The sequence below is a fragment of the Pholis gunnellus genome (assembly GCF_910591455.1).
Source record: "Pholis gunnellus genome assembly, chromosome: 13".
Taxonomy (NCBI): domain Eukaryota; kingdom Metazoa; phylum Chordata; class Actinopteri; order Perciformes; family Pholidae; genus Pholis; species Pholis gunnellus.
This window is the reverse complement of record NC_136540.1, coordinates 566,657-591,126: the sequence shown is the minus strand read 5'-3', so window position 1 is coordinate 591,126 and position 24,470 is coordinate 566,657. Positions and strand designations below refer to the sequence as shown.

The 24,470-nt window shown below is 41.9% G+C and overlaps 3 protein-coding genes across 4 annotated transcripts; 2 read left to right on the top strand and 1 right to left on the bottom strand.

The window, feature by feature from the left end:
• The first annotated feature begins 342 nt into the window (after positions 1-342).
• On the top strand, positions 343-11,609 carry siah2l (seven in absentia homolog 2-like). Of its 2 annotated transcripts, XM_079171991.1 has the most exons (4): positions 1,033-1,077; positions 6,135-6,366; positions 7,725-7,904; positions 8,061-11,609. In XM_079171991.1, exons 2-4 carry the CDS (start codon positions 6,151-6,153, stop codon positions 8,430-8,432), a joined length of 768 nt encoding a protein of 255 aa, XP_079028117.1. In that variant the 5' UTR covers positions 1,033-1,077; positions 6,135-6,150; the 3' UTR covers positions 8,433-11,609. The 2 variants fall into 2 exon arrangements, with proteins under 2 accessions (XP_079028116.1, XP_079028117.1); XM_079171990.1 differs by lacking the exon at positions 6,135-6,366 and having other exon boundaries at positions 343-1,077.
• A 29-nt stretch (positions 11,610-11,638) lies between these two features.
• On the bottom strand, positions 11,639-14,894 carry rbmx2 (RNA binding motif protein X-linked 2). Its single transcript, XM_079171989.1, has 6 exons — positions 14,835-14,894; positions 13,835-13,950; positions 13,523-13,574; positions 13,309-13,438; positions 12,373-12,574; positions 11,639-12,294 (listed from the first exon to the last, which is right to left on the bottom strand). The coding sequence occupies exons 1-6, from the start codon at positions 14,837-14,839 to the stop codon at positions 11,762-11,764; spliced, it is 1,038 nt and encodes a 345-aa protein (XP_079028115.1). The 5' UTR covers positions 14,840-14,894; the 3' UTR covers positions 11,639-11,761.
• An 845-nt stretch (positions 14,895-15,739) lies between these two features.
• Positions 15,740-24,091, top strand: ap4m1 (adaptor related protein complex 4 subunit mu 1). Its single transcript, XM_079171634.1, has 16 exons — positions 15,740-15,975; positions 16,245-16,303; positions 16,448-16,533; positions 16,646-16,752; positions 17,245-17,341; positions 17,426-17,536; positions 18,033-18,110; positions 18,977-19,039; positions 19,123-19,189; positions 19,284-19,337; positions 19,440-19,546; positions 20,530-20,621; positions 21,012-21,056; positions 21,564-21,614; positions 23,002-23,119; positions 23,358-24,091. Exons 2-16 carry the CDS (start codon positions 16,246-16,248, stop codon positions 23,547-23,549), a joined length of 1,326 nt encoding a protein of 441 aa, XP_079027760.1. The 5' UTR covers positions 15,740-15,975; position 16,245; the 3' UTR covers positions 23,550-24,091.
• Positions 24,092-24,470: the final 379 nt, after the last annotated feature.

Below are 24,470 nucleotides of genomic sequence, written 5' to 3'. Positions count from 1 at the left end.
TATATATATATATATATAAAAGTGTGTATTTTATAACTTTGCTTCTCATATTTAAGACTTTTATCTCAGTTATACAAAATGTTCAGATTTCTTTCAGAATTAATACTATTTATCTCATAATTATAACTTTTATCTGATAATAAATATGTTGTATTTCATTATGACTTATTAATTATAACTTTTAATATCATAATTATAATTTTTTATTTACTATTATATATTTTTATCTTATAATTATAACCTTTTACTACAACTATTTTATAACATAATAATGACTTTATATCTCATAATAATGACTTTATACCTCATAATAATGACTGACCATGGGAACATTTCTATTATATACCCATTTATTTATAATATAAATATTTTAATAATTAACTTTTCATCTTATTTTGTTCTTTTACTGCGTAAACAAGCCTTCACACTTTCCTGCCAAGCATTACGTATGACACGACTCCACTCTCTGATTGGCTGAGCGCCCTGTCAATCTGTGACGCTCCGTCCAATGAGAGTGGGGTGGCAGTGCGATACGAACAGGCAGCCGCCATGTTGTTGTGTCTCCGGTTGGCTAGGAGCGACGTCCGGTAGTAAACACAGTAGATGACGTTACAGTTCACGGGAAACGGACCGCAGCTGGAAGCCATGAGCCGTCCGTCCTCAGCCGGAGCCGGAGGTGGAGGACTCGGTGCCGGGAAAGCAGGCGGAGGAAAGCACGGAGGATCCGCCGCTCAAGCAGCAGCAGTGGCAGCAGCAGCAGCGGCGGCTGTGGCGGCAGCAGCAGCCGCCGGTGTGAGCTCCGTGGTCGGCGTGAGCTCCGTGGTCGGGTCGGTGTCCGCTGCTCCTTCCTCCACCGCCGTGTCCCTGCAGTCCCCGGAGCTCACGGCGCTGTTCGAGTGCCCGGTATGCTTCGACTACGTCCTGCCGCCCATCCTGCAGTGCCAGGCGGGTCACCTGGTCTGCAACCAGTGCCGCCAGAAGCTGAGCTGCTGTCCGACGTGCCGAGGCCCGCTCACCCCGAGCATCCGGAACCTGGCGATGGAGAAGGTGGCGTCCACGCTTCCGTTCCCCTGCAAGGTAACACGCGCACATACGCACGCAGCCACCGGCCAACCGACACAACACGAGCTAACTGCTCTGCTTCTGCGCACTTCTTTCACACAACTTCCTCGTTCTGCAACGTGTGTGTGTGTGTGTGTGTGTGTGTGTGTGTGTGTGTGTGTGTGTCTCACAAAAAAGGACCCACCACTTTGTTGTTGTTGTCTTTTGAGTTTTTATATAATCAATCACTTTAAATAGATAAAAACACTGATGATCAATACAGATCTTCATGAGTTATGTTTCTATCCAGATATATAAAACATGAAATATAATGTTTTTAACTTGTGTTTATAATTAACATTCTGTGGTGGGAAGTAACTTTACCACTAAAGTACTACTACACTTAAGTACACATTTCAGGTTCTTCCATGTACTTTATACTTCTCCTCTAGTACATCTCAGAGGTACACATTGTACTTTATACTGTACTACTTTGAGAGTCACACAGGTGGAACAGGGCATTGTTACGAATTAATTCATCAATAAATAATATATATTTTACATTAATTATTGAAGTAAAATGATTTTAAATCAGATTCAAGACCAACAAATCAAAAATACTTTGTTTTAGAAAGCAAATAAAGTTAATAACTTAATAACCTTTGTCATTACTGAGAAGTTTATTTATTAACTTTGACCAACAACAGGAAGTGACACGTTCAACAGTAATAATAATAATAATAATAATAATAATAAACGTTATTGATATATCGCTTTGTCTATCAAGGTAAAATGTATATGTGTATATATATATATATCAGTGGTGGCCGTCAGGGCCTGCAAAGCCTTCTCTGCTGTTCTAAACAGAATCACAAAGTTAGAGCTATTTGATAATTTAATAATGTTTCTTAAATACACTACATGTATCATAATTTATATAAATATTGTTTCCATGATCTTATGTTCTCATTGCACAGCTACTGTGCTCCTCAGTTGCTCTGCTTCAGTGCAGCTTGTTTTAAGTAGAGCTTTGATCCAATCAGAGTTCACCTCTGTGTCTCTAGGTAGAAGAGAGGCCCCAGGCCTGCAGACTCACCAGTGAATCCATGTGCAGTTTAAGTGAATGGGGACGATATTGTTGATTGGCATAGTCTTCAACCAATCAGATCTTTAGTTTGACATTCTTAGACGCGCCAGAGCGGCCTGCAGGCCTACAGCTACGTCAGCATTAGCAGCAGCGCTGCAGTGAGATTCTGTGCTGTGATTGGTCAGTGGGCGAGCACGTGACTGTCGTGAAACGAAACTTAACAGCAGCGGCTTAGTCGAGCATTAAGAGTTCATATTGAAAGATATGAATGAAATTATGATATTTTTTGCATTTTGCTTGGTGTAGATTTTTTATTTTTTTTGTTACCTAGCTTTGTTTTTTGGCTGAAGGAGGAGAAACGGATTTGTGAGTTGGGATTTAACCGTGGGATTAATCTTTGTCAACAAAGAAAAGAGGATATGATCATTTGGTAAATCAACTGGTTCGTTTTTTTACATCTAATATCTGAATGGCTCTTCACACATAAAAGACCATTCATTATTATTCTAATTGTTATTATTATTATTATACTTTTTAATTTCATATTTTAATTTAGTATTTATTATTATAATTAATCAGGCTGTCATGTCTCACGTTAAAATAAATTACTAAATAAATAAATTACTAAATAAATAAATAAACTACTAAATAAATAAATTACTAAATAAAAAATGTACTAAACAAATAAATAAATAAAAAATTACTAAATAAAACAATTACTCAACAAATAAATAAAAAATTACTAAATAAGAAAATTACCAAATAAATTACTAAATGAATTACTAAATAAATAAATTACAAAATGAATTACTAAATAAATGAATTACTAAATAAATAAATTACTAAATAAATAAATAAATCACGACACGTTTTTTTTTTAAACCTCGGTGTTTTTTCTCAAAAAGAAAAGAAGGCTTAAGGTCAAAGCCGCAAAGGATTCTGGGACAAAAACCCAAAACAACAGGAAATAATTCACACAGGTACAAGATGTAAACATCTGTCGACAGATGCTGGGAGGAGGAGGAGGAGGAGGAGGAGGAGGATCGCACTCGGGCGAGCGAGACTCCTCTTATGTTCTCTCTCTCTCAGCTTTCTTTCTCCCCACCCCCACTGTGTGTGTGTGTGTGTGTGTGTGTGTGTGTGTGTGTTTTAATGTGTGTGTGTGTGTGTGCGCGTGCTGCAGCGTCTCGGTGACGGTCGGTCGGTTGGATGCTGAATGTTTTTTTCCTCATTCAGAGGACGAGAGACGCTCACTGACCGCAGAGAGAGAATCCACCTCTGTGTGTGTGTGTGTGTGTGTGTAGCTGAGAGAGAGAGAGAGAGAGTGTGTGTGTGTCACCGGGCGGGCGGACAAACAACCACACAGCTGAGAGAGAGAGTGTTATCGGTGCTTCGTCCTCTCACCACAGAAGAAGAAAACGTTGTTTTTTCTGCTGCTGCAGGAGAGAGAGAGAGAAGGCGGGCGAGAGAGGTTCAGCTGCATTACTGCTGCATGTAGAGATTCTCCAACAGAAGCTGGTACGTGTGTGTGTGTGTGTGTGTGTGTGTGTGATGATGTTGAATGAGTCGTTGGAGACCAGTCAGCTGATGTTTAACATGTTGATAAACTATCGATATTTAAATGATTTTCGTCGTCACTGTAACGTTTTCTGTCTTTGATTCATCTGACTCATTATTTTCTGGATTCATTGTTTGAAACAGTGAAAAAATGTCCGTCTTAGCAGTTTCTCAAAAGTCTTGTTTTACGGCAGTTTACCGTTAACCATCAGAGTGTAAATAAAGTTTTACCGTTAACCATCGGAGTGTAAATAAAGTTTTACCGTTAACCATCGGAGTGTAAATAAAGTTTTACCGTTAACCATCGGAGTGTAAATAAAGTTTTACCGTTAACCATCGGAGTGTAAATAAAGTTTTACCGTTAACCATCGGAGTGTAAATAAAGTTTTACCGTTAACCATCGGAGTGTAAATAAAGTTTTACCGTTAACCATCGGAGTGTAAATAAAGTTTTACCATTAACCATCGGAGTGTAAATAAAGTTTTACCGTTAACCATCGGAGTGTAAATAAAGTTTTACTGACGAACAGACAGATTTATTCTCGTAGGAAACTTCAGTTGACGAAATCATTTATTACATTTTTATTACCATATTCAACAATTTATTTACTCCCCAAAACACAATCATCCCACTGCATCCCATAATAATCACTGTTGATCTGACTGAAGACAAAATAACGAACAGCTTGAGATGCTGCTCAGTGAAACATTCAGACTGAACGAACTGCACAGTGTTGTGTGATCTATTATTGGCCTTTTAGATATTTTAAGGAACGTAAATATAGATTTATACAGAAAGAAAAACAACGTTTTAGAGCCTGAAAGGAGTCTTTGTGTCTGATTCAGAGATCTGAGCTCCACGGAGCTACAACCCTGACCTCACACCTTATTCAGTTATTAATAGATGTGTTCATGATGTAAAACACTTTAGAGGAGGAGATTCCTTCATCTACAGGAAGCCCTCAGACCGTTTGTTTAACTTCATGCAAACAAGCAGCACTGTGAATCAATGTGAGTGAATCTTTAGAAGGTAAGTTTCAGTTACTTTTGATCCTGGAGTGAATCTGACATCATGAGGATTTGTTTCCTCGTGCAGACGGATGTGAAACCTCTGAGTTCATGTGTCAGCCGGCGCTCCTTTAATCTGTCTGAACAGCTGCTCACCGGCTGCTGACGTACGGAGAGCAGAGAGGGACAAACTACTCTCAGATCTAACTTGAAAGGCCGAGACAAGCGTAAAAATAAACTGCTCACAATATTTATTTAATTTAATCAGTGAGACAAAGAGACTTTACTTTATGGATCAAATAAAATGTTGTTGTAGTCGACATAAAGCTCCTTATTCCACCTGGCAGTCTGAACCAAGATTCACGTTTTTGTTATATTGTCCCGTAGTCGCAGTCGTCATCACGTATATAATACGTCCCGTTGGCGTTGTCGTCGTAGCGTATACGTCCTGTTGGCGTCATAGCGTTTACGTCCCCTTGTCGTCATCGCCGATACGTCCCGTTGTCGTCGTAGCGTATACGTCCTGTTGGCGTCAACACGTATACGTCCTGTTGTAGTCGTAGCGTATACGTCCTGTTGTCGTCGTAGCGTATACGTCCCCTTGTCGTCATCGCCGATACGTCCCGTTGTCGTCGTAGCGTATACGTCCTGTTGTAGTCGTAGCGTATACGTCCTGTTGTCGTCATAGCGTTTACGTCCCCTTGTCGTCATCGCCGATACGTCCCGTTGTCGTCGTAGCGTATACGTCCTGTTGTAGTCGTAGCGTATACGTCCTGTTGTCGTCGTAGCGTATACGTCCTGTTGTCGTCGTAGCGTATACGTCCTGTTGTCGTCGTAGCGTATACGTCCTGTTGTCGTCGTAGCGTATACGTCCTGTTGTCGTCGTAGCGTATACGTCCTGTTGTCGTCGTAGCGTATACGTCCTGTTGTCGTCGTAGCGTATACGTCCTGTTGTCGTCGTAGCGTATACGTCCTGTTGTCGTCAACACGTGTACGTCCTGTTGTCGTCAACACGTATACGTCCTGTTGTCGTCGTAGCGTATACGTCCTGTTGTCGTCAACACGTATACGTCCTGTTGTCGTCGTAGCGTATACGTCCTGTTGTCGTCAACACGTATACGTCCTGTTGTCGTCGTAGCGTATACGTTCCGTTGTCGTCAACACGTATACGTCCTGTTGTCATCAACACGTATACGTCCTGTTGTCGTCGTAGCGTATACGTCCTGTTGTCGTCGTAGCGTATACGTCCTGTTGTCGTCGTAGCGTATACGTCCTGTCGCCGTTGTCGTCGCCACTTTTTCCAGTTGACGCCATTGTCTATGCCTCGTTGTGGTTGTTGTTATTGTTTACATCAACAGGAAGGTGTGAAAGGGCCCTAAATCAATGAAACTGTAAAGGTCTGGAGGTAATCAAGGCGTGTGTGTGTTTGTGTGTGTCGGCAGTGTGTGCGTGTGTTCGATGCTGTGTCCGGCCTCCTGCCTGCCTCTCCTCAGGGAGCTGGCTCAGTGGCGCTGCCTGCTAGGCTGGCACCGCCACCACGGAGTGGGTTCAGCTAGCGCCACAGGGCTAACCGCTAACACCGGACAACAACAACAGCAGCAGCAGCAGGGGTCAGAGGTCAGGGGCAGAGACGGTAAACCTGTCGGACGTACCAAACCGCTGCCGGGCAGCCAGGTGAGTCCTGGTTTAAAGTGTTCAGCTGTGTTAGCAGATCATGTTAGCATGCTAACACGCTAATCGGCTTCTGTAGACTCATAGCCTGGTGTAAATATATTTTATCTTGTTTACATGCAGCCTCAATACTCTGATTAAGATATTTGTTCATATCAAAAACCTGACTGAGGAGGAGTGACAAAGCATCCCCTGCTTTATGGTCTGTGTGACTCTAAATGGACCATCATTTACTAAATGAACATCATGCTGTATTGAAGAAGACTTGAAACTAGAGATTGAGACCATAAACTCATGTTTACAATGTTTACTGAGGTAATAAATCAAGAGAGAAGTAGAGTCATTTTCTCATAGACTTCTATACAACCAGAGGAGTCGCCCCCTGGTGGCCACTAGAGAGAATGCAGCTTCAAGACAAAGAACCGGAGGTTTTTACTAATAATACACAGTAAACACTGCAGCCACTAGAGGGCGCTGTCAACAAGCCTCAAATACGATTATTGATCTAAAACCTGCTGACTCCACTGATTTACTCCCAATGAAAAAAACTGAACTTGAAGCCTGATGGAGGGAAACCTTTCCCTCAAAGCCATTTATCAACACACACACACACACACACACACACACACACACACACACGCTCTTAGCCTGATTGGTGTTGATCGTGGTGCTGCAGGGTGTGTTGGTGTTTCAGCTGTGGAGGAGGAAGATGTTTCTGTTTATAATGAAGTGCATCAGCTCATGAGGTTGTATTCTAATCACTGATGATCTAATCGTCAGTCTTCAGGTGAATGTTGAGCCTTAAACGTCTCGACTCTTTGAGGACAGAATGTCCTCCGTGTCGAGGTCTCCCATTGGTCCTCACAAAGATAGACGTTCCTGAGAGTCCTGATGAGAATGATTCTCTAAATCCCCCGAAAAACTCTGGATAAGAGGATTCCTGTTGACCTGTTCCACAGCTCTACAGATTCTATTTAGTTTACGATAGATTCATCTGCTGTGACTAAAAGACAACAACAACAAGAGGAGCCGTGATGTGTAAACAACAACAACGTGATCGCAGCTTTAAATTTGACTTTTTAAATCTGATAATCTGCTGCTGTGAAGGTGACGCGAGACATTTTAATCTGCTTTATGACTCAGAGTTATTAAACACAGATTATGGAAGAAGTGTTCCGATCCTTTCATGAAAAACTAACAGCACACTGTGAAGTACTACAGCCAGTACACACTGAGTACTACTGAACTACACAGTCACCACTTTAACCACATGAAGCTGACAGTACTCGTGTACTTTCACTGCTGATACTTGACATCTTGAGGCCGATAGTACTCGTGTACTTGTACCTGTGTGTCCCCAGTACTCGGCGGCCGGCTGTCTTCTGTCCCTGCACCACAGTGAGAAGCCGGACCACGAGGAGGTGTGTGAGTTCCGTCCGTACACCTGTCCGTGTCCCGGAGCCACCTGTAAGTGGCACGGCTCTCTGGAGGCCGTCATGCCTCACCTGATGCACGCCCACAAGTCCATCACCACGCTGCAGGTGAGTTCATGTCAGTGTTACTTCAACTGATCTGCTCCTTCTTGTGAGCGTTTAGCTGTTGATTAATGACCTTTAAACTCTTGATCAAGCATCAAGAAATCGAGGGAAACAAAATGAAGTTTCCATGATTCCCGCTGTGTGTCCGTGTCTCTGCAGGGCGAGGACATCGTCTTCCTGGCGACGGACATCAACCTGCCGGGCGCCGTGGACTGGGTGATGATGCAGTCGTGCTTCAGCCACCACTTCATGCTGGTCCTGGAGAAGCAGGAGAAGTACGAGGGCCACCAGCAGTTCTTCGCCGTCGTGCTGCTCATCGGCACCCGCAAGCAGGCCGAGAACTTCGCCTACCGCCTGGAGCTCAACGGCAACCGGCGCCGGCTCACCTGGGAGGCCACGCCGCGCTCCATCCACGACGGCGTGGCGGCCGCCATCATGAACAGCGACTGCCTGGTGTTCGACACCTCCATCGCGCACCTGTTCGCCGACAACGGCAACCTGGGGATCAACGTCACCATCTCCATGTGCTGAGAGGAGGAACCAGAAGAGCCAGAAGCAGCGACGCCGCCTCCTGTGACGGGTCGTCTCTCGGCGCCTCGATCGGGCGCCAGAGGAAGCGAAGAGAGAGAGCATCGGGCCGTCATGGCCGCCGCTCCAAAGACTCCTGAGACAGAGTTCACTCTCCAGAGAGCAGAGGGTTCAAACAGACGAATTATCTCCTCCTCACTTCCTGTTTGTTCTCAATATCCTCATCCATGATGGAGAACTCGACTCTATTATTGCAGAAAACATCTGGTCACCTTTCTGTTCAACGAGCTCATCTAACGCTGCGTTCACACCAAACACCAAGACGATCTGCTTTAAAGTCAAAGACGGGAGGAAGTCGCCTCGTTTCCATATTCAGGTGAAATATTTCAACTTGAGAAAGTTGCTCCCGTCTTCATCAACGTCGTTGGATCAGAAATATTTCCGTCTTTCTGACGTTACGTTGTGTTGATGGAGACGCTACATTGTTAGCCTAGCATATAGCTTAGCACGGATCGATACCAGACTCCATTCTGAATTCTAAAGTATTTTAAAAGTTGTTTACTTGTCGTCTTGAGTTCAGAACTAACAAAACATGAATTCAGACTTTTTACAAATCTGCATCCTTTTGATCTATTTATTGTAATTAGAATGTGTATTTAGTGTTAAAGTAGCAAACAGCTGACGTGGTTTATGATGATGTCATTAACCAGAGTTTAGTTTCCTGGATTCCTGGTTCTTCAACAACCGGAGTGACGTTAAACACAAGTCGTCCTGCGAACGTTTCTCTTTGCTTTGTTGTGAACGCAGCGCGAAGATGAGCGAGCGTGAGCACGATGTGACGATCAGCTTCTATGAAACCGTAACGTAACATGAATGCAGCAACAGTGGAGCCGGACGACAACTTCACAGGAAACAAACGGCTGCTGGCAGTGAAAGTGCAGCAGAATAATGTGAATAGTTCAGAGCGGAAGGTTACCGGTTCGAATCCCTGCAGTGACCGACGGCTGCAGCTCGTCTCTCACATTTCGGAGGTCAGTGTTTGGACTCTGAGGACCAGCTGAGCTTCTGGAGTCCTCTTCACACTTTCATCTCTCATCTCTGATAAAAGTCGTCCGTTCAGCCGCCAGCGCCTTAACTTTTTCTACCTTCTCCTCCTCCTCTTCCTCGTTCTTCTTCTTCTTCTTCCTGTTGGAGTCACAACATGAACTCATGACAGAGAAATGCATTTAGAAACATTCCTCGTCTGTAAACCGTTGTAGCAAACGGACCAGGAAGAACCCGACTTCAGCAGATACCTCTGACCTCTGACCTCCAGCAGTTTCCTCCGTGTTTGTTGATCTTCACCGCTGCTTTCTGCTGAAACTAGTTCAAATGAATTCATTATGATCATAAATAAATGTCTTCAGTGGGAGTTCAACATTTTATTTCACGTCGGTAATTCTGAAATAATTTCCAACAGTTTCCTGGAAAGAATAATTAAATTTAGTAATAATTACAGGAAAAAATGTATAAAATGTGTAATTAACTGTGAACATATCTGTTATTTTTAACTTTATGTAAATAAGAGAAACAATTCACCAAAAAACTTGCTAACTGCTACAGGCTCGCTAACGAAGTTGACGAGTGGAAGCGGCGATTATTATAATTATTATTATTATTATTGTTATTACGGGTTTAATAACATCAGTTAATTAAAGAGTCACTTAAACACTTAGCTGGAAGCTTGTAAAAAGCCGTTACAAGTTAATTAGCTCGCTAGCTAGCAACCGTTGCACGTTAGCTCGCATTAGCTAGCGACTGTTTTTCATTAGCTAGCTAGCAACCGATGACACAACAAGGTAGAATATATAGAATTAGTGTCTTTATTGTTAATTTTACTGATGTAAACAATAATAGACTGGCTTTAGACAATTTTAAAGCTTCATTAATTTATTATTCGTTATAATTTATGGTTTTAAAAGCCTCGTTTTCATTTTTAAAGTGTTTTAATCGAGTTTTTGGTTGTAAAAGTTGTGGAAAATTTGTCAAAATGGTGTAAAATGAGGGCACATTATTATTAATAGTGAATAATAAACACGGAGGAAACACAGCTCTGATAATCACTTCCACTTTACAGCCACCGACTTTCAACGGGATGTTTAACGATATTGTAAATGAAGTTATAACGACGGTATATTTTATAAAAACTGCTCCGTTTGTTGTTGTATTTGTTGTTTTCTGACATTTTATTGTTGATTCTGCTGCTGAGACGATAATAAAGATGAAGATGAGGACAGAGTTCACATAACGAACGTTCACGTTTTATTATTTTATTATAATCTGTTCATGAGTCAAAACTACGACTCCCACAATGCATTTCACTAACACACCAATCAGGGTCACATTCTGCTACATGTGATGCTAACAGCTAGCTGAAGCTAAAAACGACAGAAACGTGATGAAACATTCAGCAGCTTTGAGCTGAATTTAGTAACTTATCCCCATGGCAACAGCAGCTGAGGCTCATGGGTATTGTAGTATTTAGAGTCGTCGGGTTCCTCAGAACAGAAACTTTTAGTAAAGTAAAATTATCCACGAGGGAAATGTTTAATATTCTGTAAACAAGCTGCCGCATCAGAACTCTGTGCTAAGCTAACGAGGCTATCAGCTAATCTCTACTAATTACTGCTTTAATTAGTAGAAAATATTCTATTTTAGCTCCGTTATTCCAGGATCATTTCCAAGAAGTTTCAACGTAAAGTAGTAAAATAAACAATTAAAGAACATTTGATTCATTTCTTAAGGAATTCATATTTTACCAAATCTCAGTTCTTTCAGGAAAAGTCGTAAATAATTATTCCACAAATGCAGAATTTCAGCGTCAGATAAATCGGAGGCAAAATCCCCCAAAAAATTGAAGTTATTTGCCCCAAAACACAACAAAGGGAACAAAAATGACCCAAAATTAAATATTCTATTTCCACCCGACAGCATTGATTGGCTTGAAGATTCATATTTGCCTCGTTAACGAGTGCAGATAATTAATTAAATACGTAACATGCTACACTGTTCAGTCCGTGTCTCTGATCTGTTGTCACATGTTGGTCTCAGATGAATCATGACGTCAGTTTAATGATTTACATATTTAATCAGCGTTGTTGTTGTTGTTGTTGTTGTTGTTCAGCCAGCAGTCAAATGTTTCCACGGTGACGAAAAAGACTCTTCATGAAGACATTTTTATGTTTTATTAAAAAAAAAAAACTAATTTAGACCAAAAAAAAAATAAGGTAAAAACAAACTTGTTTCTCTTCGGCGGCCATCTTGTTCTGAGACTGTGACGTCTGTCTGTCCCATCACTGTCTCTCTCTTCTTCTGTCTCGGTTCCTCCTCCTGTCTTCCTCTCTCTCCCTGTCTGTCTCTCTTCTTCTATTGTCGTCTCTATCGTGGTCAAACTCTCTTTTTCTCTCATAGTCCCTGTCTGTCTCCTTCCTCCTGTCTCCTTCCCTGTCTGTCTCCTTCCTCCTGTCTCCTTCCCTCTCTGTCTCCCTCTCCATCCTCCTGTCTCCCTCTCCCTCTGTCTCCCTCTCCATCCTCCTGTCTCCCTCCCTCTCCCTCTCTGTCTCCCTCTCCTTCCTCCTGTCTCCCTCTCCCTCCCTCCTGTCTCCTTCCCTCCTCCTCTCCTCGTTCCCTCTCCCTCCTGGTGGCGCCCCCCTCTGGTGGTACTTGTCGTAGGCGACGTCCTCCTTCTCCTCTTTGACTCTGACATCAGGAGGATGAAGAGGCGGCGGTGAGGAAGAGGAGGAGTGCAGCGCCCGACCCGCTCTTTCTTTCTCCTTCTTCTTCTTTTCCTTCTTGTCTTTCTTCTTTTTCTTCTTCTCTTTCTTGTCTGAGAAGAGAGAGAGAGAAATAAAAATCCATCCCGTAATGATTTGTTTGTATGGAGATGAACAGGAAGTGACCTCACCTTTTTTGGGCTTCTTCACGGGGATGTCGTACTGCTCCTCTTCCTCTGAGGAAGAGGAGGAGGAGGGGGAGGGGGGGTGCTGCTGGGTTTTGGGGGCACAGCCCTGCTCCCTCAGCTGTTTGGTGATGTCATCCATGTCCTCGCCGTCTTTGGGGGGGCGGTAGTCTTTGACGTGGTCCACGCGGATCGTCCGACCTTTAATCTGACAGCGAACGCACCACGGTTCATTATCCAGATGTTTACTTCCTGTTAACATCTGCTCACGTTCTCTTTATAATCACTGTGTGTGTGTGTGTACATATACATGTATATATATATATATATAGATCTCAGACGTTCACACTGACCGGGTATCGCTCTCTCTTAGCTTAGCATAAACACAGGAAACAGCTAGCCTAGCTTAGCATAAAGACTGGAATCTAAGGGAAACGGCTAAACTGGCTTAGTTTAGCATAAAGACTGTAAACGGATGGAAACAGCTATCGTGGCATAACTTACTGTAAAGACTGGAAACTGTTAGCCTAGCTTAGCATAAAGACTGTAAGCGGATGGAAACAGCTATCGTGGCATAACTTACTGTAAAGACTGGAAACTGTTAGCCTAGCTTAGCATAAAGACTGGAAAGACAGGTAAGCAGCTAGTGTCACTTAGCTTAAAAACTGGAAACAGCTAGCCTAGCTTAGCGTAAAGATTGTAAACATAGGGAAACAGCTTGCCTGGCTTTGCTTAGCATTGTGACTGAGGGGAAACTGTTAGCCTAGCTTTGCGTAAAGACTTGAAACACAGGGAAACAGCTAGCCTAGCTTAGCTTAACAACTTGAAACAGCTAGCCTAGCTTTGCGTAAAGACTTGAAACACAGGGAAACAGCTAGCCTAGCTTAGCTTAACAACTTGAAACAGCTAGCCTAGCTTAGCATACATGTTGTATCTGGTCACCTTGATGCCGTTCAGGTTGTCCACCACCAGGACGGTGCTGCGCTGGTCCTCAAAGCAGATGAAGCAGAACCCTTTGGACTTCCCCGTCTTCTTGTCTCGGACCAGGTTGATGTTGACGATCTCTCCGTACCTGACGAGGACAAACACACACAGCTGGATTCAGGTTGTTCTGTCTGCAGGCGAGTGAAGAGAGCAGAGAGCAGGAACCACGTACTGAGAGAAGACGCAGATGATGTCGCCTTCAGTCAGCTCGTATGGAAATCCTCCTGCAAGGAAACGAGGAGACGATCATCCAGAGAGACAGACACCCGTCTCACCCACAAACACCCGTCTCACCCACAAACACCCGTCTCTCCCACAAACACCCGTCTCTCCCACAAACACCCGTCTCTCCCACAAACACCCGTCTCACCCACAAACACCCGTCTCTCCCACAAACAACCGTCTCACCCACAAACACCCGTCTCACCCACAAACACCCGTCTCACCCACAAACACCCGTCTCCCCCACAAACACCCGTCTCACCCACAAACACCCAGGCGCTGTCTCTGTACTCGGTGTGCCAGGAGACGGACTCTTTGACCCCGAGGTGGGCTTCCCTCTCGTTCAGCTCGTTGATCAGCTTCACCTTCGTCAGTGGACTGAAAAACACAGATTCAACACTTTTTAATCTGCACCTGAACGCACCATTCTCAGGTTTATATTTTGGCTTTATTGTCATTGCACAGAGTACAGATATATATATATATATATATATATATATATATATATATATATACTTTATAGTTATATATATATATATATATAGTTATATATAAAAAAGTTATATAAAGTAATATATAAAGTATCAACTTTATAGTACAGGTACTGAAACTGTGAAATGCAGTTTAGCATCTAACCAGATGTACAACAAGCAGAGTAATACACAGTATAAGTACAACAGAGTGAAGTGATACTTACAGTAGACTAGAGGTATATGATATTAACATAAGTGTGTATATGTATATGTAACGTGAGGGTAATGTGATTACTTTCAGTCCTCGCAGCATCATGTTTAACAGGAAGCTTCTCGTGAGAACAAACCTTCAGCCAGACTCCATTCAAACTTTGTCCAATTTTACATTTCACACGTGACGTGGACGTTGAATTCGGCAAATGAACCGAACTCGAATAATAGAAATAAAAACAATAATAGAAACAAAAACAGCCCTTCACCAAACGTGGTACGTCACAGCCTTGAAAACACGCAGAGAAACGTGGATTTATTGAACATGTTAACTGTTTTCTTTGTGTCGATTTAATAAACTGCTTCTGAATGATTATTATAACGTTAGACTTTATGTTGTACGAATGAAAAATGTCAATTGTTCTTCAGGGTCCTGTGCCACAAGCATGCAGCTAAGTCTGTTTAGCAACGATGCTAGTTAGCTGTTAGCAGTGGCTAACGGATGAGCGTGCATCAGAGGACAGATCACAGCATGAATTACACCAAAATAACTTTATTAATGTGAAAATGTTTACTTACTTCATGGTGAAGTAACTCAGTGGGTTACACGGGATATAAACCGATGCAGGAATTCTCTCTCGAGTGATTTGATCCACTTCCGGGTGATTTCCCGCCTCTACAGCCGCCTGCTGTTCGGATGACTTAACTACAAGCTAGTAGTATTATAGTATTATAAATAAGTAATAACAATAATTATGAAATTATAATAATAATAATAAAGCAATAAAGAATATAAAATAAGTAAAAAGTGTACAAAATCCACAATAACTCAAATATTATACACAGACAGAATATTTATAAGGCACACATTTTTAGTGTAAACATTTAGCATTAAATTAATATTGTTGTGAATGTTTATTAAAACATGTGTTTTTATTAGAGGGCCATTAGAGTTATTTCACATTAATATACAGGACTGTCTCAGAAAATTAGAATATTGTGATAATCCCCATACGTGTGATTTAGTTTACTGAACCAAGCTGAGTGTTTTTCAAGGCTCAGGAAACCCTTGCAGGTGTTTCGAGTTAATTAGACGATTCAAGTGATTAGTTGAATACCCTACTAGTATACTTTTTCATGATATTCTAATATTTAGAGATAGGATATTTGAGTTTTCTTAAGCTGTAAGCCATAATCAGCAATATTAAAAGAATAAAAGGCTTGCAATATTTCAGTTGATTTGTAATGAATCCAGAATGCATGACATTTTTGTTTTTTTAATTGCATTACACAAAATAAAGAACTTTATCACAATATTCTAATTTTCTGAGACAGTCCTGTATATGTATTTTATTATTTAATATGGAGGGTCGCCGCCCGTCCAGCAGGTGGCGCTGTGACGTCATCCGCCATCTTCTTGACCCGGTTTGTAAACAAGTCCGTCAGTTGAGAGCCGGGCAGCTCACTTTAGACGCTTACGCTGAGCTTCAGTGAAGCTGTGAATGCTGTAAATGCTTCACTGAACTGGTTTATTTGACCAGTTTAACATCCACGGGTCTCCTGTGAATTCTTAGAAATGTAACGTAAAGTAGGCTAACTTTAATGTGCTAACGCTAGCCTGGCTACTGTTAGCTACCGTTATCATTAGTAAAATCACTTTTATTTCTGTTCATGGCTTAGTAACAAATAGTTAAAGTAAGTTACAGACAACAATCTGCAGGTGAGTAACGCTACAGCTATCAGTTAGCATTCATTTAGGCTAATAGTCTAACACGAACCTCACAATGTCACTGCATTTAACTTAACTTTACTCGTTTTTACATCTGACGTGCGTGTAAAAACAATTAACTATATTTCTTTAACGCATTAACTTGTGACGAATTCGGCTTTATGAAATCAGACTTGTCTCTGTCTAATTTGCTCTCTCTCTCTCTCTCTCTCTCTGTCTCTCTCTCTCTGTCTCTCTGTGTCTCTCTCTCTCTGTCTCAGGATGATCTCTCAGGTCTTCATCTTGTCCTCACAGGGCGACCACCTCATCTATAAAGACTGTATCCTGAGACTGAGCCCAAATACATTATCATTATAACATATAACATATTATCATTATAACATATTATCATATTATCATCACTTTGTTCTCAGATAATGCTTTATGTTTGTGTTTGTTGTAAATATCTTAACGTCCTCATCAGTCCGTGGAGAAGCAGGAAGTGATGTCGTCGGTGTTTTCTACGAGAAGGTCACAGCGCTGACCGGAGACCAGCCTCCGGTCGTCATGGTGATAATGATCATAATATAGCTTGTGTGTGTGTAGACATGACGCTCAGAGTGCTTTAAAGTAACACAAAAGGAATGAGAAGACGTGTGACGACGTGTGTTGTCTTCCTCAGACGCACAGAGATCTTCACTTCATCCACGTCAGGCAGGGAGGACTCTACTGGGTCGCCACGACAACCGCTGACTCCTCCCCCTTCACCGTCATCGAGTTTCTCAACAGGTGAGTTCAAACCTCTAACGACCAGCGGACGCAACAAAGAGGACGGACCAGTGTGAGCAGCCCGGAGTATTACATGTACACAGAAACATTAATAATAATAATAATAATCAACATGAAGTCAGATATTTATTCATTTATTCATCAAATAGTAGATTTTCTCATTGAAGCTGACAGTGAACACTCACACACTCACCAGGTGACCTCACTGAGTCCTCGAGGGTTCAGGGTTTGAGGCTTTAGGGGGTGAATCCTCCTCTTCCTCCTCTTCTTCTTCCTTCCTCCAGGAGAACCAGGACTGAGAGGTTCAGCCGGTCAGACCTGCTGCAGTAGAATGAGAGGTTTTCTAAAGGGAGTCACTACCACCTTAGTCCACAGGGGGCGACAGAACCAACACAAAGAGCGCTGCTCGTAGTCAAATAATCGGGTTGTGATACTAGAAGCGTGACCGCGGTGGTCGTCTGTACTTTACATGTGAACGTCGTCTGTTCTCAGGTTCTCCGCTCTGGTTAAAGATTACTGTGGCAGCCTGTCGGAGAAGTCGGTGCAGATGAACTTTGCCCTCATCTATGAGCTGCTGGACGAGGTCGTGGTGAGTGAAGCTGCTGGAGTCCATCAAGTTGTAATAAAATAACATGTAGAGTTTATTAATGAAGCTTTAAACTCTGTCTTTCAGGACTATGGTTACATCCAGACGACGTCCTCTGACGTACTGAAGAACTTCATCCAGACTGAAGCCGTCTCCTCCAGGCCGTTCAGCCTGTTTGACCTCAGTAACGTCGGCTTGGTATGTCAACAACAACAACAACAACAACAACACAAATATCTACAACAACAGCAGAGGTCACTGAGGTTTCTGCCTTCATTAGTTTCTGTCCACAGCACTGAGACTCTGAACCATCAAACCAATAGAAATAAATAACCTTTTATTTGAATTCACCCTGTTTAGCTTTAAAAGAAATAAACAAACGCTTCATAAATGAAGCTACCTTATGAGCACTATAAGGTAGCTGTCTGCAGGTGTTATTATTATTAAGACACTTTAAAAGCTTATTAACGTACAGTATTTCTCAACAATCATATATTTTATTATGTGCATTATCCTGTGGGCCTTCATTAATAACAATAATAAACACATATTTAATGTTTATATGGAGCTTTGTGTAAAATACTGCTGCATATTTCATGTACATTAACTTAATTCAAATTGTATTTGATTTAATGTGTGTTTCTGTTCAGGGTTCAGCCTCTTTATTGTTGTTGTTGTTGTTGTTTGTCTGCAGTTTGGAGCAGAGACTCAGCAGAGTAAAGTGGCTCCGAGCTCTGCAGCCACCAGACCCATCCAGTCCAGCAGAGAGCAGGTACATACACACATTCAACATGGAAAACAAAGTTTAACTGGATGTTCTCCCAACAGGAAGGTGATGCTCAAATGTAAATAAAAGAGTCATTAATCATTTAAAATGATGTTTATAAATGATCCTTTTATTGATGTTTTACAGAAAGTTGTCTAGCAAAGAAAAAACAACCTAAAATGTTCCGTGTGTCTCATATCAGAGATAAAACACAGTGTCGGCTGATCTGAACAGTCATTATAAATACCAGTTGATGTGTGTTTATACATCTGAAGAAGAAGAACACGATGACACACGACAGACACACTTAAATACTTGAGTTTTAAATCAAACATCCAGCACTAAAGGCTTCCTGCCGGTCTGGAAACATTCGTCATCCAGTCTGTGAACCGCTGGACGTTTTCCAGTTTCCAAAGTATTGTTTTGTCTTTAGAAACATGAACAGGAGCAGCTTAAAACGTTTATATTCCAGCGTGGTGGTTTTATTGTTTTATTTTAATCAGTATTCCACATTTTCAGAGCCGAAAAAAGAGCAAACAGGAAACAACGAGCCCGTTGATTTAAACTGAACAGACCTCTGATCAAAGAACATGTTTAAATCTGACTGTGTGTGTGTGTGTGTGTGTGTGTGTGTGTGTGTGTGTATATATTTTATTTAGTTACAGATGAAAGTCCAGGTTTGGTCAGTCGATCACCTCGATTGTACTCAATAATGACGTCAGTTATCAGTTATTAATGAGCAGTTTGAGTTTGTATTTTCACAGGGCTGAGTTGGATAAAATAACTGACATGTTCCAGTAAATAGTCGGGTCCCAGGTCGACTGCAGACTTCCTGGAACAAAGTGTTTTCTGTACATGTGTTGTTTTTCCAGGGTGGGAAGAGTGAGATATTTGTGGACGTGATCGAGAGGATGTCGGTCGTCATCGGCTCCAACGTGAGTGACGTCCCGCTGACTGGAAACATTGAATCAACACATTTAAAGGTGTAAAGATCAACTCGCCTGGTTTTGTTCTGCAGGGAGTTCTGATGAAGGCCGACGTCGAGGGAGAAATCAAAGTCAAGTGTTACATGCCGAGCTGCTCGGGTGAGTTTGAGACTCTGTGAGGGTTTTTACTCACTTTGTCCTCGCAAGTACAGAAACATGACGCAGCACACTGACACGTCTTCTTCCTCAACAGAGATGAGAATCGGTCTGAACGAAGAGTTCAGCATCGGGAAGTCACAGCTCAGAGGTAACACACACACACACACACACACACACACACTCTTGTACTTCACATTGCTCTTGTTGTGTGTGTGTGTGTGTCGTGTTCAGGAAGTTGTTTCTTCTTCAGGTTACGGTGCAGCGGTCCGTGTTGACGAGTGCAGCTTCCATCAGGCCGTCCGATTGGACGAGTTCGACAGCAACCGGATCCTCCGACTCTGTCCGAGTCAGGGAGAGGTGCCAACGCTGCCTTTTGATTGGTTCATTATCCGTCTGGTTATTGGTTCCAGCCCGTCGGGATGTTGTGAAGTGTGGTTGTGTTCAGTGTTTTAAAGGGTTTTAAAGTATTTATCAGCAGTCGGTCTAAAGAGAGGAAGTCTTCATCACTGATGTCTCTAAAGACACGCCCCCAAAACCAACATCAGGAACGTAAACAAACAACATGGCTGCTGTTAGTAATTACAGCTGTTAGGAGAACAGCTGGTGGAAGCTCTGGTGAGGAGGAATGAGAAGACGAGCAGGCGGGTTAGTCCGTCCTGTGATTGGTCGGCTCATTAAAACGCTGCTTCAGCAGAAACGAGATGTTTTCTCTCTTCCTTTCGGATCTTTTACTTTATTTCTTTCTGTCGGGATGAAGAAAGAATTTTAACAAATAGAACGAACATGTTTCTGAAGATTAACCGGAGCTTTAATCTGTAGAACTAACTGTTAGTTTGTTTTGATCATGAATCCCTGACGTGTACCCTCGTTTATATAAATACGTGGTGCGTTCACAGCAACAACACTAAATAGGACGTTTGGCTTTCAGGACTTTTGGGGAGGTTTTTTTTTTAGCCTTATGCAGAAAAACTAAACATTAAACCTTCTGAATTAGATTTATTTGACTAAATAAAATGCTTAAAATCTCACAAAACTAAACGTCTCTCATGAAACTAAACGCTTTGTTTTCTTTCTGCGGAGCTTAAATGTGGTGAAAGTCTCACTAAGCCTCTTTCACAGATTCCTAAATGTTCCAGCACTTTAATTACAAACCACTTCACTAATGAACATAATCCACCAGGTTCAGACTCTGCTTTCATGGTATTCATTCACTGATTGTGAACAATTCACAGCTTTTTAAGTTGTTTTGTCTGGTGATGAAAACTGTCCTTGTTGGTGAGTTCAAGGACGCTCAGACATCTGAGACACGACTCTTCTTCTTCTTCTTCTTCCTGTCGCAGCAAACAGTGATGCAATACCAGCTGAGTGACGACCTACCCTCAGCGCCCCCCTTCCGCCTGTTCCCAACCATTGAGAGAGACAGCGGGGGGAGGTGAGACCCCCACAGACCCAGAGCCCAGTCCTAAAGTCCCTGAGACTCTGAGACTCTGAGACTCTGAGACTCTGTTGATAGTTTGACTTCTTGTGAAAATACTCTGACTGGTTTAATAACCAAAGTCACGTCTGTCCTTTAAATATAGAGCCACAGCCAGCAGAAAGTTAGCTTAGCTTAGCATCATGACTATAAACGGGTAAGAAAACGAGATATAAAATCTTAAGCTTCTCTTCGGTTTTTATTTCATTTAAATGTCAAGTAAAGAGCAAGTACACCAAATACAAGAAGCTACAACATTAAGATGTTATGATCCGTCTGCACAACAAATACTTGTACTACGTTTTGCTGACGATACTTGTGTACTTTTACTCTATTGTTGTTCTGCAGGCTGCTGATGTACCTGAAGCTTCGCTGTGATCTGCCACCAAAGAGGTGCGTTTTTATTTCAGTACCACAAGTACTATCATTACATCGTAGTACTAGTACATGATGTTGCTGTTGCAGCTGTCTCTTAGTTCAGTGTAGTGTGGCCCAACATAGGGGCCGGGGCCCTCCAGAGGGTCACCAGACACATCTGAGGGGTCATGAGATGACCAATGGAAGAGAAGAAGAGAATCACTGGTTTACTCGTTGACAATGTTCAGTATTTTATACGTCTAAGCAGGTTTTCATCTTCATCTGAGAAGCAACTAAAGCTGTCAGAGAAAAGTATTGCAGTAAAACGTATCAAATACTTCTCTGGAGTAGAAGTAGAAAGTACCATAGAATGGAAATACTCTAATATACAAAGTACTTATATGTACTTCCCACGACTAAAAAGAACAAAAAACATTCCTGTTTCCAGGTGACACGATGTTAATATTCCTGATGATGATGATGATGATGATGATGATGATGATGATGATGATGATGATGTCGATGATGTCGTTGTTTTCACAGCGCTGCCATCAACGTCTGTGCCACCATCCCGGTCCCTAAAGGCTCTGTGAGGTGAGGCGCTTCTCATTCAAATCACATGTTTGCTCTTCAGCTTCTATTTGAATGTGACGTTTGTTTTTTTCCGTCGCTGTGAACACAAGACAGGAAGTCACCAGAGTTCATTTAAATCAACGCGTGTCTTGTTCAGGAACGTTTTTAAATAGCAAACGACATTAACAAAGTAGGAGAGCAGCCGGAGGCGCTCCTCATTTGTTATTTAAAGTCATGCAAACAGGAGTCGGGGTGAAGAGCCGCGTACTGTCTCTTTAAATCCTCTTTACTGGGAGATGTTTAGTTTAGTAGAGGAGAACAAAGTGTGTTCAATGAGACAAAAGATCCTCTGAACAACAGATGAAGAAGAAGAAGAGAAGAAATCAGCTGGACGTTTAGATTTAAACAGGAACCGCTTCCTGTTTCTGAGTTTCACAATAAAAGCATCCTAGAACAACTGGAGTTAACTTTATCACAGTAGAAACAGAAGGTTATTCTAGAGTCACTGTTTGACCATCAGCTGATCTCATCACAGTCACTATAATGTACTATACGTTATAAACATCTATGAAGAAGATAAACACTCGAACGAAAGATCAACGTTCAGACATCTTCAAACTACTGGATTTATTCATGTTCATCACCAACACTACATTTTACAGACTACACGTGAACACATCATGATAACGTTATAATGTAGCTTCAGCCAGTCCTCATGTTCACTGAGCAGAGCCTGAAGGCATCATGATGTCACTGAAGTGAACCTCGTTGGTTAGCCGTTAGCGGTGCTGCTAACGCTACTAGCTCTCCTCTGATTGGTTGTTTAACTTTATTTACACTCTGATGGTTAACAGTAAACTTTATTTACACTCTGATGGTTAACAGTAAACTTTATTTACACTCTGATGGTTAACAGTAAACTTTATTTACACTCTGATGGTTAACAGTAAACTTTATTTACACTCTGATGGTTAACAGTAAACTTTATTTACACTCTGATGGTTAACAGTACACTTTATTTACACTCTGATGGTAAACAGTAAACTTTATTTACACTCTGATGGTTAACAGTACACTTTATTTACACTCTGATGGTTAACAGTACACTTTATTTACACTCTGATGGTTAACAGTAAACTTTATTTACACTCTGATGGTTAACAGTACACTTTATTTACACTCTGATGGTTAACAGTACACTGTGTCATTAGTCTGAGGTTCACTCTGTTGGATTATCTATCAAATCACCTGTTTATCATCATCATCATCATCACTTCTGGAAGCTTTTCTGCTTCACCCTCCAGTGACCTCTGACCTCCTCAGTGGTCACTTTAGCTGTCTGACACTGTTGAAGAAGTGTAATTGTGTGTGTGTGTGTGTGTGTGTGTGTGTGTGTGTGTGTGTTCAGTCTGTCTCAGGAGCTCAGCAGTCCTGATCAGAGCTCTGAGCTCAAGCCTCAGAACAGAGCCATCGACTGGACGATCCCTCGTTTCCCTGGAGGAACACAACTGTCTGCTCTGTTCAAGGTGAACACACACACACACACACACACACACACACACACACACATCATTGTATTTGAGCTGTGCTTTGTGGTTCAACAGATGTTGACGTGATTTATTTTATGCAGAAATGAAAACATTTGCTTTATTTCTGTGAGTTCAGTTTGTTGATAGAAGACAACATTTTAAGATGACAACTTCTCCTCTTCCACCTCCTTCTCTTCCTCCTCCTTTACCTCTTCTTCCTCCCTCTTCCTCTCAGCTGGAGGTCTCAGGTCTGAGCCCGTCCTCCATGTTGGAGGTGGGTCCGGTGGGTCTGGTCTTTGAGCTTCCTCAGCTCACCGTCACGGGTCTTCAGATCCGGTTCCTCCGCCTGTCTCCGGTCCAGCCGGGTCCGTCTCAGCGGTGGGTTCGCTACGTCACCCACTCCGACTCCTACATCATCCGCCTCTAACCAGGAAGTTCCTTCACAATAAGAGACAACCTCATGAACTTTATTTTGTTAACTTGTTTTTATTCAGTTACACGCTGACTGTATTTATTTTTCCTTTTTTTAAACCTTCTTTTCTCTTCACGTCAACAAATCCCCAAACGTCATGACGGTCCGTCTCTCAATACCGTCTGACTTCCTGTCTGAGGCTCATTGGTTCCTACTAATAAAGACTTCATGTGCGAAGCAATGTTTATTCATGTACTTATCTGCACACACACACACACACACACACACACACACACACACACACACACACACACACACACACACACACACACACACACACACACACACACACACACACACACACACACACGTGTAAATAAACGTCATGTTTCCTCTTCATGTGACCTTCTGTTTGATGTTTTGTCTCAGAGTTGAGTTGTGTTTGAGTTTAAGCGTCAGTTAAAAAGCAGAAGATTCTCTTGGCTCAGTATTTCCTCTCTGTGGTTCATCGTTCAGTGACGACCGTCTGATGAACCTGAAGATCATTTCACACGTTTGGTTTTCTTCTTCTTCTGGTTTTCTGTCTGGAAACAGGAAGTACACAAAGTATCTGAGTACATGCAGTAAAGTCTGCACTTTATATATACAGTATATAGTAAAAGTACAAAAGTATCAAAATGTACTTAAATTACTCAAAGTAAAGTACTCGTTATGCAGAATAATGTATAAAAATGATTGATGCGTTAATGTCCGTCTCTAGTGGAGCTCATTTAGTTTAATATACTGATGGTTAGGAACTTATTTTAAAGTCTATTTGTAAAATTTGAGGAGTACAATATTCAGTAAAAAGTACAACATGTACCTCTTGGTTGTGGTAGAGTAGAAGTATGTCAAAGAAACATGGGAATATTCAAGCAAGGAACAAGTACCTCGAAA